At 41.6% G+C, this 14489-nt stretch overlaps 2 protein-coding genes across 3 annotated transcripts; both read left to right on the top strand.

Moving 5' to 3' along the window:
* The first annotated feature begins 633 nt into the window (after nucleotides 1–633).
* On the top strand, nucleotides 634–5159 carry LOC125445740 (actin-85C-like). Of its 2 annotated transcripts, none has more exons than XM_048519044.1 (2): nucleotides 634–661; nucleotides 4057–5159. In XM_048519044.1, the coding sequence occupies exons 1-2, from the start codon at nucleotides 634–636 to the stop codon at nucleotides 5157–5159; spliced, it is 1131 nt and encodes a 376-aa protein (XP_048375001.1). The 2 variants fall into 2 exon arrangements, with proteins under 2 accessions (XP_048375001.1, XP_048375002.1); XM_048519045.1 differs by lacking the exon at nucleotides 634–661 and adding an exon at nucleotides 1537–1552 and having other exon boundaries at nucleotides 4048–5159.
* Nucleotides 5160–11673: 6514 nt separating this feature from the next.
* LOC125445743 (actin-related protein T2-like) lies at nucleotides 11674–12822 on the top strand. The gene has a single exon (XM_048519052.1). It carries the CDS (start codon nucleotides 11674–11676, stop codon nucleotides 12820–12822), a length of 1149 nt encoding a protein of 382 aa, XP_048375009.1.
* The last annotated feature ends 1667 nt before the right edge of the window (nucleotides 12823–14489 follow it).

Raw genomic sequence — 14489 nt, 5'->3', positions numbered from 1 at the left:
TGTGTTCGATTTTCCCATTGTTTTTCGTTCCAAACTTTTGGCTTGGATCCTATAACTTCGCTCTTCTTGCTCGTCTTTTGGGGTCCCCTGGAGCCAATCCTTTGCTGCAGAGCTTGCTTCTTGTGACTCAAGGACTTCTGTATGCACTACGCTAGTGTTTTCCAAGGGGACCTGAAGTGCCTAGTATGAGAGAAATGCTGCTTGGGTGATTTTAATGATTGTTTGTTTTTTAAAGGGAAGGGGGGGGGTTCTTCTTGCTGATCACATGATCCAGCCAGTCATGTGACTAGTGTGATCACGTCATCACATAGCTAATCAGATGTGGCTACTGTGTCACCAAATCAGAGCAAGAACAGTGCGTCCTGCTTTCATTCTGTACAGAAAGACATTTTTGCCCCATTTTATTGACCTCCCAAATTATTGCCAAAACTAGGAACCTTTTCCAGGAAATTTTCCATGAAATGTAACCCTCACTCCCAATTTTACTTAGTCCTAAATTACTATGATGTTTTCTGTTATGAACTGAAGTCAGAGATTATACATTGAAATAACATGGATCTTTTGATGCAAAATAGAGTGATGATCCCAAAAATGCATATTAATTCCAAGCCAACAGAAAAGAGTTGAGAGGAGATGGAGATGGAGAAGGATAAAAATCAGTGTATTGTCAAAGGCTTTCACAGCCAGAGTCTACTGGCTTTTGAGGGTTTTCTAGGCTGGGTAGCCATTGTTGGGTAGTTTTTGCTCTTAATGTTTCATCCACATCTCTGGCTGGCATCTTCAGAGGCATTTCGCAGTGAGATGTAGCACAGTATGAATTGATTGTGTTGTGGGGTAAATGTTATATTGGTCATAGGTGGGGATACGAATTCCACCAGGACACATACAAATCCTCTCCTACTTGTGAGGTGGGCAATACATATACCTCACCACACAATCACTCCCCATTGTACCACAAGGAAAAATACATCTTACTGTGACATGCCTCTGAAGTTGCCAGCCATAGATGATGGGCAAACAATTAGCGGTTACTGGTTCTGGTGGGTTTTCCGGGCTGTCTGGATCCACCAGACCACAGCCACACAGCCCAGAAAACCCACCAGAACCAGTTGAATCCAGCTGTGAAAGCCTTTGACAATACAATTAGGGATAAACCTTACCAGACCATATAGTCACACAGCCCAGAAAAACCACAACAGCCAGATAAATATCAGTTAAATAGGAAGAAAGGGATATAATCAGTGGGGGAAACTATTTCACTTTTAGCTCCACAAAAGGTAAAAGGGGGGGGGGGGTTGAGAATGGGAAACAAATTATAAATGGTACAAATAAAAAAAGATGGTGGAAAGAGGAAGGGAAACCTCTAGCTTATTAGCATTGTCCTTTTAAGGGAAACTTAAATTACTGATTGGAATTCCCTTGGGAATGTTAAGACATGGCCTTCTACTTTTTAAACCCATTACGTCTATCTAGTATCTCTGGAGAGAGCCTCAGTTTAATAGTATCATCTGAAATGTAATAAACCCTTTGGTCATGATGAACAACCAGGAAGGTACAAGCCCCCCAAAGGAGTTCAGATTCAATTCAAAACAATCTGAAAAGAGGCTCTTTCAGCTGCATATATTATTTCCAACTCTGGGAAAATAGTTTAGCTTAACCCCCCCTTTAAAGAGACATAGATCTTGAAAATGGAATGCATAATGGACAACGGCATGCTTGGCTGAAAACGTATGCATTTCAAATGATAGATGGAAATACTGAAATATTTAGAAACTCTGCTGCTGCCTTTGCCTGTTTCTCACTCTGTCATCTTTTCCTACTGCCCTTTGCAGATAAACATTATAACGGTCAAGATACATGTGATGCTAGAGGGAGAGAAGGCAGCATGGTGTGTAGCCTGATCTCCTCACATGTGGGAAGCTAGCAGGGTCAGTTCTTGGAAGGGAGACCACCAAGGAAGGCTCTGCAAAGGAAGGCCGTGGCAAACCACCTCTGCTTCTCACTTGCCTGGAAAGCCCCTTGTGGGAGATGCTGTAAGTTGGCTAAGACTTGAAGGCACTTTACACACATGTGATGCTGATGATCTACGATTGAATCTCAGAGTGTGAAATTCAGCCACAAAAAAATAGCCGTAAGGGGAAGAGGCATTATAGGACCACAGTGCTAAAGAAGGGGGAATTTTATCCCTGTGCTATTTTCTTAAGCGAGAAGAAGAAGAGTTTGAATTTATACCCCACCTTTCTCTCCTGTAAGGAGACTCTTAACCACTACACCACGCTGGCTGCCACATGAAGTAATGCCCACATGCTTAGGGCTAAACATGGCCATGACACGCCCGTGGGTCTGATTTGTGGATGACTCTGCCATTTCAAAGCAATTTCAAACTGTTGGGAAAAACTGATTCTGTTTTAACAGGATTTAAAAATGCCACAAGAGTCCAATCCTGATCAGTTCTACAGCACAGTAAGTTGAGGTACTCCTGTTCCCTCATGTGCCTTTTCAAGTACCAACCATACTGTGGAGAGTGGGGGTGCATTTCCTGTGTTGTGCAGGGGGTTAGACTAGATGACCTGGAGATCCCTTCCAACTCTATGATTCTATGAGTCTACAATTCTACTTTCCAGGATCTCAGGCAAATGTGTTTAACATGACCTATTAACTTTTAACTGGAGATGGTGAGGATCGAACCTGGAACCTAAAGGCTCTTCCACTGAGCCACAGCCCATCTCCCGAGTCTGAAGGTGAAAACACCAAAAGTGTTCCCAAAGAATGATTCTGTGCTAGGTTTAAACAAAATACATTTTTTTCAGCGAGGTTCCACACTTCCCTGTAACCTTTTGCAAAGCGTTGAAAGGGGCTATGCCCACACATTCCCTGACCAAGAAAGGATGCCTTCTTTATGGCCCCAGCTCGAAATGGTTGACTTACATTTAGAAGTGTCTCTTTATTTTGCCTCTTTCAGCTGAGATCTGCTTCTGATTCATAACCCCCTTTAATTAGGTGCTGGCACCTTTGCCACACTGGCTGCAAGGGAGAGTAATTAAATTTAATGGAAGCCACCCTCCCTTTGAAGCTGGCCATAACTTAAGGCTAGCGGGAGAAGCAATTAAAATGCAACCGCTGTGGGCTTTCTACCATTAACTGCACACTCACAGGTGACTTTTTTTTAAAAAAAGCGTATTAAAATTTTACTCCAGCTTATATTTCATGGTCAAAGCTGATTGCTTTCCAAACCACGCTCTGAGATTAAGTAATATACATCAACGACAATAAGAGTAATAACACGTTTGAACTCCTGTCCCGCCCATTTTTTTAGAAAAAACCTAAAGTTCTTCAAATATAATTCTACTTTGAAAAAATAACAAGAGCTGCCACCATGCTTCAAATGCTTCTCGGATTAAAGAAAACAACTGGCATACGTCCTGATCCTCTTCTTGAGCCAGAAGTAAGTCCCTTTTCAAATGATGGACACTTACGTTAAGGTAAATTACTTGACAGCCAGTGTGCTGCAGTGGTTACAAGCAGTGAACTCCAATCAGAAGAACTGGGTTTGATTCCCCACTGCTTCACATGAGTAGTGGATTCTAAATTGGTGAAGCAGGTTTGTTTTCCCACTCCTCTACCTGAAGCCTGCTGGGTGACCTTGGGCTAATCACAGTTCTCTCTCAACTCTATCAGCCCCACCTACCTCACAAGGTGTCTGTTGTGGGGAGAGGAATAGAATGCTTGATGTTCCCAGTTCTACCTATTTGCATTCCTCATTTCCCATCAGTCTCATTCTAGAGTCTATCCAAGCTATGCTCTCCCTTTGTAGAGATGTCGTCCAGTATTTCATTCATCGAATTGGTCCAAATACTGGAAATAGGTACCAGAAAACATTCCTCAAATGTTCTCTTTAGTACGATAGGATATTGTTGTGTATGACATCACCACTCTAGAACCTTCATTCTCAAACATTCCCATAGCCTCCAATTCCACCCCCTTATCAGGCAACTTCTCCAGATGAGAAGCCTACCAACCAAAGGATGATTGATCCCAACGTTTTAGATATCCCAGCTGTCATCGTTGACAATGGATCTGGATTATGCAAAGCCGGTATTGCTGGTGACAGTGCCCCAAGGTCAGTTATCACAGCGATCATCGGTCGCTCAAGAGCCAAAGCCACCATGGTTGGGGCTGGCCAGAAAGAATTTTACATTGGGGAAGAAGCCCAGTCCAAAAGGGGAGTGTTGTCATTGAATTATCCCATTGACCATGGAATAGTGACATCTTGGGATGACATGGAGCGGATCTGGAGGCACGTCTACGAGTGTGAACTGAGGATCAAATCCAGTGATAGGCCAGTACTCCTGACAGAAGCCCCACTGAATCCTCTTCAGAATCGGGAGAGAATGACCGAGATCATGTTTGAAAGCTTCAAGGTGCCAGCAATGTATGTTGCTGTCCAAGCCACATTGGCCCTCTATGCATCAGCACGTACCACAGGGATAGTAATGGACAGCGGAGATGGTGTTACTCACACAGTCCCTATCTATGAAGGTTATTGTTTGCAGCACGCTGTCTCCAGGTTGGACGTTGCTGGTAGGGACATCACTGAATACTTCATGAGGCTCCTTCTAGAGAGTGGGCATTCTTTTGTCAGCACAGCCGAGAGGGAAATTGTGAAAAACATCAAAGAGAAGCTCTGCTATGTGGCTTTGGACCCAATCCAAGAAATGAGAGCCAAAGTGGAAGAACTCATGAGGGAGTACAAATTGCCTGATGGTAACGTCATCAAGATAGGCAACCAACTCTTCCGAGCTCCAGAGACCTTGTTTGTACCCGCTAACATTGGTGTTGAAGCTCCCGGAATACACAAGATGATCTTCAACAGTATTGTGAGATGCGATATTGATGTCCGCAAAGACCTTTATGAAAACATTCTGCTTTCTGGGGGGTCGACTCTGTTCCCCGGGATGGATGAGCGTATCCTGAAGGAAATGCAGCTGCAAGTACCCATTGGGATATCAGCAAGGATCATAGCGCCACCTGAGAGAAAGTACTGTGCCTGGATTGGGGCCTCTATTTTGACTTGTCTGTCATCTTTCAAACTGATGTGGGTCACTCTTGATGATTACAAAGATTTTGGCCCCGGTGTAGTTCACCGAAAATGTTTCTAATGAAATTGGTTGTCCTGACTTTGGAAGTTCCAAAAAACACCAACAGTTCCAAGATTAGTAGTCCTCCCCATATAAAAATAAAAAATCAGCCGTCTCTAGATTTATTGGCCGGACAAACTTTACAAGAAAATAAAAACAGAAACACCTATTAGAATCAGGGTGGATTTTAGGTGTCTTGTTCTTCTGTTGTTCTCCAGGACAGCTCTGATATCCTTCTCTTGCCTAATAGTTTAACTACAACCACCACCACCTGGTTAAAATATAGGAAAGGTGGAAGCTTTGGAAAAGGACTAGTACCTCACAGTATTTGAACATTTGCTACAACCTTCAATAACTATTCATAAAATAGTCTATTAACCAAGTATATGTGCAAGATTGTCTTCTTCTGAATTTCATTTTGTGTTTTGCAATTCCAGATCACCTGGTCTTGTTTCCAAATGAAATTGACGAATTAATAATCCTCAATGATTTCATTCTTTAATTTCTAAGTTGTGTATGATGTATCAATATATAATAGATGCACCATTCTTCATGTCTTTTTTCTCTGTGTATTTTACTGACAAAACATACACAAATCTTGCTGTTATGTATACCGTTGTTTCAAGATTTTGTTGTGCATTTTACAATGAGCAGAGATATATGTGCACATCAGTAAAATGCTACACAAAAAGAACACACTTGCAAAGATATATTCAGTTACATCAAAAGTACATTTTAGAGTGTTTTATTAATGTGCATATGTAATGCAGACTGGAAATAAACAGATGCAAACCAACAGGGAAAACTGAATGCTGTGGCAAACTCCTAATGTAGAATTTTTCTAGTTAGGACAAATTTATAGAGTAGAATGCAGTGTAGTTAGAATTTCCAGAACAATAAAAGACCAGAAAAATGGAAATCAGCTGGTTTCTGCTAATTGCTAAATCTTAACATCCCTGTTTGCAAGGTAGTTGAAAATTGGAGAGACAGGGATACTGGAATGGGCAAACCCCAAGAGGTGTAGAAAATTATCTGGTGTAGATTTTTAAAAAATCCTTTTAAAGCCTTCTCTTGATTTTTAAGTCTACTGCAGCCCCGCCCATCCTGCGTAACAGCTCTTTTTCACAGGCCAAACATTCAAGTGATAATTGTATACAGAACATATTGGCGTCTTTCACTAACAGGCCTCCAAGGGGAATAAAAATTAGCATGTTGCCTCCCCTCACCATTTCCTATGCATGTTTGCCACATGTAAGCAAAAAGTAGATACACAACTCACTGCTTTGCTTTCACAAGATCCCAGATTCAGTTTATGCCAACCTGAGGTAATAGGAGAGATCTCTTGAAGAGCTGCTACCTGTCACAGTAGATGATACTGACCATAATGGATTAATGGGATGACTTGTTATTTATTTACTTCATTCATACACCACCTTTCTCCTCAATGGGGACCCAAAGCCACTTATATTGTTTCCTTTGACCCTATTTTACCATTACAACAACCCTGTAAAGTAGGTTAGACTGTCAATTTATATCTGGTCTAAGGCCAGTCAGCAAGCTTCCATGGCAGAGTGGGAATTTGAATCTGGGTCTCCCAGATTGTGGGTCCTTTCTGCACAAATTCCTGAAAACATTTGTAAAATGTTTTCAACCCCCGCCCCTTACCTCAATGTGTGTCTGCACTCACCCTCTCCAAATGATTCCTGGTTGCCATTGTATGATATCTCTTGTTTTTCTGCTTTTTTGTTGGAGAAGGTTGTTTCTATGCTTCACAGCAGAGTGCTGCAGTTCTCTGCACCTTCTGCAATCCATTCTTCAATGACTATCCACCCTTATCCCAAAAAGAAACCTGAAGACAAAACAGGCAAGGGACAAGAAGTGACCTGAGAAAATGGCACCAATGAGAATGTGCAAAGAGGCAGCAGAGAAGCATGAGAAAGTCTTAAAGGGACCGCACAGGCAAATGAATTCATTTTAAAAATATTTCAACTAAAGAATTGCTTTTAAAAGGCCAATGTTTTGAGGCTGCAAATGAAACGTTTTGGGGTAAAAACAATGTGGAACTCCACGGAGGAAACGTTTTATTTCCTCTGCTTAGGATGGCACTGTGTCCTTCTCAAGCTGGGTTTTGAGCATTTTCCTTTGGAATAATTTACAAAGTCATGTTTGTCTGCATATTTGAGAAGCCCCCAGAGAATATAGGCAGCATTTACTTTGTCTGTGAGTGGCCCAGCTGTGAAGCTTTCAACATCTGTGGAGGGCCCCAGACAGACAGAGTCAAGTACTTGGCAACATATATGTATATTTTCCTCCACAAATACACACTTAAAAAAACCTAAACCAAAAAAATCATTTGGGAGAAATGGTTGAGATATAGCTACTGACCAGTGGAAAGAAAGTGGTTCAAACCTTTGCTCTCTCTTTCTTTTTAAACCTGAGCTCCTTAGATATTTTTCCACCAATGGGGAAAAGATAGCTTGGGGTGGGATTAAGACTGATTTTTTAAAAAAAGTAACCAAAAGTATTAAGCGGCCTGTTTCTTCTACAAGTAGCATTCTGCACCTGCTTTTCATTTTTTTAAAAAAAAGAAAAAAACTTGCTTGGAAACACAGAAGTGTATGTCATGCTGCTGTAGCCTGAAAGACAAACTGGAAATTCTATACACAGGAATAAAGAATTAAGTGGTCCCAGAAGGCACAACCCTGAGCTCTTAGGGGTGGGAGAGATCCCATGTAATCCTAGGCTGAGTTACTCCACTTTTAGTAGACTGAAAGCAATGTCCTTGAATAGGCATTAAGTGTGGATTGGATTGCGTTGATAATCCAGTTCGGTATAGGAGTGCTGCATCTTTGACGCTTCAGCAAAATAGAGCCACTTTCCAGGACAACTGTGAGGACTAGGGACTTGTTTAAAAGAAAATTAACTGATTCGAAGGAGTTTGTGAATAATGGCCCTTCATCTTGGCTGTTGGGAGAACATTTCAGTGTGCAATCATATCTGCTCATCTCAATTTAGGGACTGTTAATATACAGAAACACAAGGGTAAAACAGCATTAGCAGCAGGTTTAATACCTAAATTTAACAGAGAACACTTCCTGGTGTGTGTGTTTTTTTTAATCATTCCAGTCACATTTAACTAGTTTATGAGTACATGACGTGAGTCGTTGCTTAGTTAACCCACCGGGTGAACAGTATCCTAACTGCTTCATTTTGCCCTTAATGGCTGGATGCCATCTTAACCATCTACCATCTGTACTGCTAGAACATATGTTTTTCAACTCTCCTAAATATGAAGCAGAACAGAAAATGTTTATGACTGGATAGATAGCTAAATTTGCTCCCTTTCCTGATGCTGTGAATTTAAGATTGCTTCATAGACCACTATTCTGTTTTGCAGTTTGCTATTAAAGTTTTTTTAAAAAAAAAATGGGTGTACGGCCTATGGGCTGTTAAATAAAGTATGAAGTATGAAAATAACTAAAGGGCAACATTTTGTAAGTTTCATTCATCCAAATGTGAATCCAAATCTTGACGTTAGGAATACAAATACGTACACAAACAAACAGAAGCGACTGGCTTAGTACAAACGATTCTACCTTGTTGTTATGGTTGCCAATAGACCTGGAGAAAAATGGTCCCTCTCTTAAGTAGAGGCTGAATGGGATGTTATTTACCTCCACTTCATGAAAAGCTTCCACAACCCCATTTTCACATACTAAGCCTATGTTAGAGAGGACCTTTTTAAGCTTAGTCACCAATCCTATTTGCTGTCCTCTTCTAAAGAGTGCCAGATAAGAATGGGAAAAAATTGCTCTCCTCAGAGACTAAAGTCTGAGGTAAAAATCTACCCTTTTTGATATTCCTATAACACTTGACATTTCTAGAGTCAACAGTTTCAAAACTCTGGGTGTTTCTGAGACAAAGGGGGAAAATGCATTTTTGATTATCCAAAATTGGATCCTGCAGTAGGAATCCTTTTGAGGGAAGAATGCAGAAGGAATATTACAATCTCAGTCCCTTGTCTACATTCAAGAGCCCTTGGTGTTATTTTGCAATTGTGCCACAGACAGCACATCCTCCTCAGATTAGCAGGGATGAGTTAATTCTCTACACCTGCTGAGAATGCCTTCCAGCTCCAGACAGGTGCATAATGGAGAAAAATCAAAGCCAGAAAGAGAAAGCTTGAGGGGATACTAAGTTCCTTCAAAAGGCCAAATGTTGCCTCAAAAGGGGAAAAAACTGGAATGGACGGTTTGCATTACCTCAGGAGAACTCTAGGATAATGTCATTGGAGGATATTTTGGAGGGAACATTCCAGAAGGAGTCTGGTTCCCTCAGGAGAATCCCACAAGGCCAGTGATGCCTGAGGAGAAATATCAACGTTCCATTTTCCTGAGGAGAACTCCAATACTGTCTGAGGATGCCTTAGAGGTAAAATTCTTTCAGGAGGATGCCACAGGCCCCAAGTTCTCTGAGGGGACCTTGCAAGGAAAATTTCAGATTTCCACAGACTGACTGGTTGCACCTTGAGAATTGTCTCTGTCTAGCACTCTCAGCTGCAGTTTATTCAAATCCCGCCTCAGGCTTTATATATGGAGACTCTATCGCCCCTTCCACATATGCAGGATAATGCACTTTCAATCCACTTTCACAATTGTTTGCAAGTGGATTTTGCTATTCCTCAGTGTAAAATCCAGCTGCAAAGTGCATTGAAAGTGGATTGAAAGTGCATTATTCTGCATGTGCGGAAGGGGCCTATACTTTCATGTACGTTAACTTTCATGTACGTTAACAAGGGCTGGGGTTTGTTTGACTGCTCGGCTGTTATTTCCCACTCTGCTGTATACACTGTCTGACACTGTTCCTTTTTGCTATTCTTTTTCCCAGTCTCCTCTTCATGTATAGAAGTAAGTGATTAACCGTCCAAAAATCTTGTCAGGGGTTTCTGTTTTTGGTTTATTTGCTATGTAGAGGTCTGCCATGGAGATTTTTAAAGAGGTGTTTAAATGTTTTGACAGATTAAAATATCTGAATGTATTTATTTTTTGAATATGCATTTATTTTGAATGTGGTTTCACCAGGTGGTTTCACCAAAGTTTTATAAAACCTCAACAGAAGTCCATGCTCTACAAGAAGAAGAAGAGTTTGGATTTATACCCCACCTTTCTCTCCTGTAAGGAGACTCAAGGTGACTTACAAGCTCCTTTCCCTTCCTTTCCCCACAACAGACACCTTGTGAGGTAGGTGGGGCAGAGAGAGTTCTGAGAGAACAGTGACTAGCCCAAGGTCACCCAGCAGGAATGTAGGAGTGTGGAAACACATCTGGATCACCAGATAAGCCTTTGCCACTCAGATGGAGGAGTGGAGAATCAAACCCAGTTCTCCAGATTAGAATCCACCTGCTCTTAACCACACCACCATGTTGTCTCTCAAGTCCAATCCTTTTCAGTGTAGCTAAGTGCCCATATACTTTCCCCTGCACAGCCTTTGAAACTTGATTTTCTTCTGGTCTTCGACTATGCTATCTACTTCTGACTTTTAATTATCACATACAGAACTTGTATCCTGACCTGCTCTGGAATGTGTTATTCATCTTTGGCCCTGGGTGACTGACTCCTTCCTGATCAAATGGAGACAAGCACTATTGGACTCCAGAGGCACGGTAAGGTTTAATAATATGAATCCTTCCTTATCTTACACCTTGAGAAAGAGAGAGAATCAGATAGCAATATCAGGGAACAATTCTAAGCAGGTCTAATGAGAATTATTGTCTTTTTTATTCGGGGGGGTTTGCTCCCAGAAAAGTGTTATTAGAATCACAGCTTTAGGGTTGCTACCAATGGACATCAGAGGAGACCAAGCAACAGCCAGACATTTCTCCATGGTAACGCTCAGCAAAAGAACTCCCGCCATCCCCCCCAAAAAGTATTATATTTTATATATTATATTTAAATGGTCGATTGTATGAGTTTCTCGTTACTGTGGGCTTCTTTGATAGTCAGGGTTCTCTCATGGCTCTCCAAGAACTGTTCTTCCCAATACTTTCTGCCAGAAATCTTATAAGTGGTGATGCTAGGTAGGGGTTGAACCCAGAACTTTCTGTATTCAAGGCAAGTGTTCTACTATAAATCCACAGCCTATTCCCTGAATAATCTATCAGCTAGCCAGCTGGCTAGTTGCATCTATCAACATGCATACATTTTTTAAAAGATTTTTTAAATATATAGCTTTTGAAAAACATATATGATAAGTTTTCCAGTCAGAGCAATCAAGACACTTTGCACCCTAAGATTTTCTCAGTCTGCTGTTGCCTAGAAACCACCAAACAATTACTGGTACTTACCTCACTCATTATGAAGTATTGTCTGCAAAGTTGCCTTAGAGATAAACATCTTTAACGCAGGTACAGTGCTTCAAGACTTTGGGTGTTAGGATGTTTCCTGGTACCTCGAGACACCAGGAGATATGCCCTTGAATTTTCAGCACAGTAACTTTGGTGAGACGCGAGCTTTGCAGACACTAATTGAAGTTTAAAATGGTACGAGAAACAAAACAATTCAAGGCTAAAGTCTTCAGACCACCAGCTGTGATTATTGACAATGGATCAGGGCTCTGCAAAGCTGGGATGTCAGGAGAAGTTGGCCCGAGGCAAATCATTGCTTCCGTTCTCGGTTGCCCAAAGACCAAAGTTAAACTATCCAAACAGAGGGAATGTTACGTAGGAAGAGAGGCCCAGGACAGGCGAGAGGCATTGTCACTGAGACACCCGATAGAGCGTGGCATTATTACTTCATGGGATGATATGGAGAAGATCTGGAAGCACATCTACGACAAAGCGTTGGGAGTGAGATCCTTTGAGAGGCCCCTGCTCATGACTGAACCCCCTCTGAATCCCCAAGAGCAGCGTGTCAAGCTCACTCAGCTGATGTTTGAACGCTTTAAGGTGCCAGCCTTTTATCTTTCTATCCAGGCCATACTATCTCTGTATGCCTCAGCACGGTTTACTGGACTTGTCATGGACAGTGGCTTTGGAGTGAGTCACGCCGTGCCCATCTATGAGGGATACTGTCTGCCCCATGCGGTCTCCACCCTGAACATTGGTGGCAAAGATATCACCGAGTACCTACGGAAATTGCTTCAAGAAAGCAGGCAGTACTACAGGAACTTTCCGGAAGCAAACAACGTTGTGGAAGACATCAAAGTGAAGTTGTGCTTTGTGTCCCTGGATTCCTACCCTGAACATAATAAAACGCCAGTGGACCTCCCAAAGGAGTATCAACTACCTGATGGTCACAAAATCAGCATTGGCGATGCTCTATTTCTAGCACCAGAGATCCTTTTCACACCAAGCAATGTTGGCAAAAATGGGCAAGGCCTTGACAAGATGATTGCCAGGAGCATCAAAAAATGTGACCCCAGCATCCGCCAGATGCTCTACAGTAACGTGCTCCTTTCTGGTGGTTCCTCTCTCTTTCCAGGGTTAGATGACAGGATCTTCAAGGGGCTAGAGCATAAAGTCCCCCAAGGGGTTCCCATAAAGATCATATCACCTCCAGATCGATGGTATTCAACTTGGATCGGGGCTTCCATTATTACTTCTCTGAGCACCTTCAAGCAAATGTGGGTGACTGCTGCTGATTACAGAGAGTTTGGACCAAACATTGTGCAGAGGCGCTGCTTTTAAAGAGAACATGGGAATGCACAGAACAATATCAGTGTAGACATGGAGGTGCAGGGAGGGAGTCTAAAACAATGCATTCATCCCTTTTAAAGGGATTAAATTAAAAATGGTTTTACGAGTGCTGGGAAGCTGTGTGTGGTGTGTCATTCATTTCCTTGGCCAAATGTCTAAATGCCTCATGATCTTTCATGGTCCTTGTCAAAGGAGTGTTTTATATGTGCATTGATAATGCAAAACAGGGGAAAGGAAAGATGTAAATTAACTGAAGGAACTGAGAGCTGCAGCCATGTGTATATAATCTAGTTATGGAATTAATTTTAGAACTTCCGCTAAGTTATGGCTCCACATAGCTGCATGACTAATATTGTTTCTTAGCTAGGGGAACTTTGGCCTGTTTGCAACCTGTATGACACAAATGCTTGGAATGAGGGCAAGGGTCTGTAAATGGACCATCTTCCAGTGGTCTCTTTTATTCCAGTATTCAGCTGTTCACCACTTTCAATTTCCCTTCCCGTTTATTTTTATTTAATTAATTAATTTATGCTGGATTTATATCCCGCCCTATCCCCGAAGGGCTCTGCGCGGGTTACAACGAAGTTCAAATATAAATATAAAATATATAAAAATATAAATCCACATTCATATCTTAACAAATTAACAATTAAAAACCATTTAAAGTATTTAAAATAACGCTGAGACGGTAATAACTAATAACCTCAATTCGTCCTTCCCACCATCCGTCCTCCCCTCCTCCCCCTTCCCCCAGAGACCGAAATATGTTATATGCATTCAGATAATCCAGCTGGCTAGTTTGAAAAGGCCTGGTGGAACAGCCATGTCTTGCAGGCCCTGCGGAACTGACATAGTTTCCGCAGGGCCCTGATATCACCAGGCAATTTGTTCCACCACAGTTATCCCTCTCATGAGCGCATCATTCATAACATTTCAACAAAGAGCACATTTCAGCAAAGATAAAAACATTTTATTGACAAATACTGACAGTGCCTGGATGATTGGCAATGTTCCCTTTTATACCTTTTTTAAAAGCTCACCTCTCTGCATTTTGTATATATTTGTAACTCCTCCGTGTGATGAGCAGGTGTTTGTGTATGTTTTCTGGTTGGTTTCAAAATTCTTGTGTTATAGAAAGGAAACTACTGGAGTGAACCAGGAGCCAAAGACCTGTTTCGAAGTGGCCTTCACAACAACGTAACATGTGAGTTGAATACAGAAGGTTTTAGGTTCAATTCCTGATATCTCCAGGGAAGATAAAACTTTGGCCAACAAATAGAGAATGTCATTATGGATTTCAGAAAGGAAGAACTATAGGACTGACCCTTGGAGCACAAGCTGCCTGTAAATTCATCACTCTGTGAATCAGTCAAACGTGCCTTTCTAAGACCCCAAAAATGTCATCTTCTCCTCCTCCTCCCATTTTCCCACACAACAGTCCTGTGGGTAGGTTAGGCGGTTAGGCTAAGAGGTGATACTTGAAGATTTGGATCAAGGTCTCCATGACTTGAATCTAACATTCCTTATGACACTAATTTTAAAATATCATTTTAAGGTGACATTTCTGTCTTGTTCCTTGAAAAGGCATACGGAAGTGAATCTTTGTTCATTATCCCTCTTTGATATCATGGTGCTTTTCTAATGTCACTTTTATGGTG

Source organism: Sphaerodactylus townsendi, linkage group LG16 (assembly GCF_021028975.2).
Source record: "Sphaerodactylus townsendi isolate TG3544 linkage group LG16, MPM_Stown_v2.3, whole genome shotgun sequence".
In the NCBI taxonomy this organism is placed as follows: domain Eukaryota; kingdom Metazoa; phylum Chordata; class Lepidosauria; order Squamata; family Sphaerodactylidae; genus Sphaerodactylus; species Sphaerodactylus townsendi.
Note: the sequence above shows the minus strand (reverse complement) of the source record. Positions and strands in the feature narration are given on the sequence as shown.

Excerpts from the sequence above, each read along its gene's own strand:
- LOC125445740 (XM_048519044.1), top strand. The coding sequence starts at position 634 with ATGGAGATGGAGAAGGATAAAAATCAGT. Across the intron at positions 662-4,056 it reads GGAGAAGGATAAAAATCAGT|CTGTCATCGTTGACAATGGA; the intron begins GTATTGTCAAAG and ends TAGATATCCCAG.
- LOC125445743 (XM_048519052.1), top strand. The coding sequence starts at position 11,674 with ATGGTACGAGAAACAAAACAATTCAAGGCTAAAGTCTTCAGACCACCA.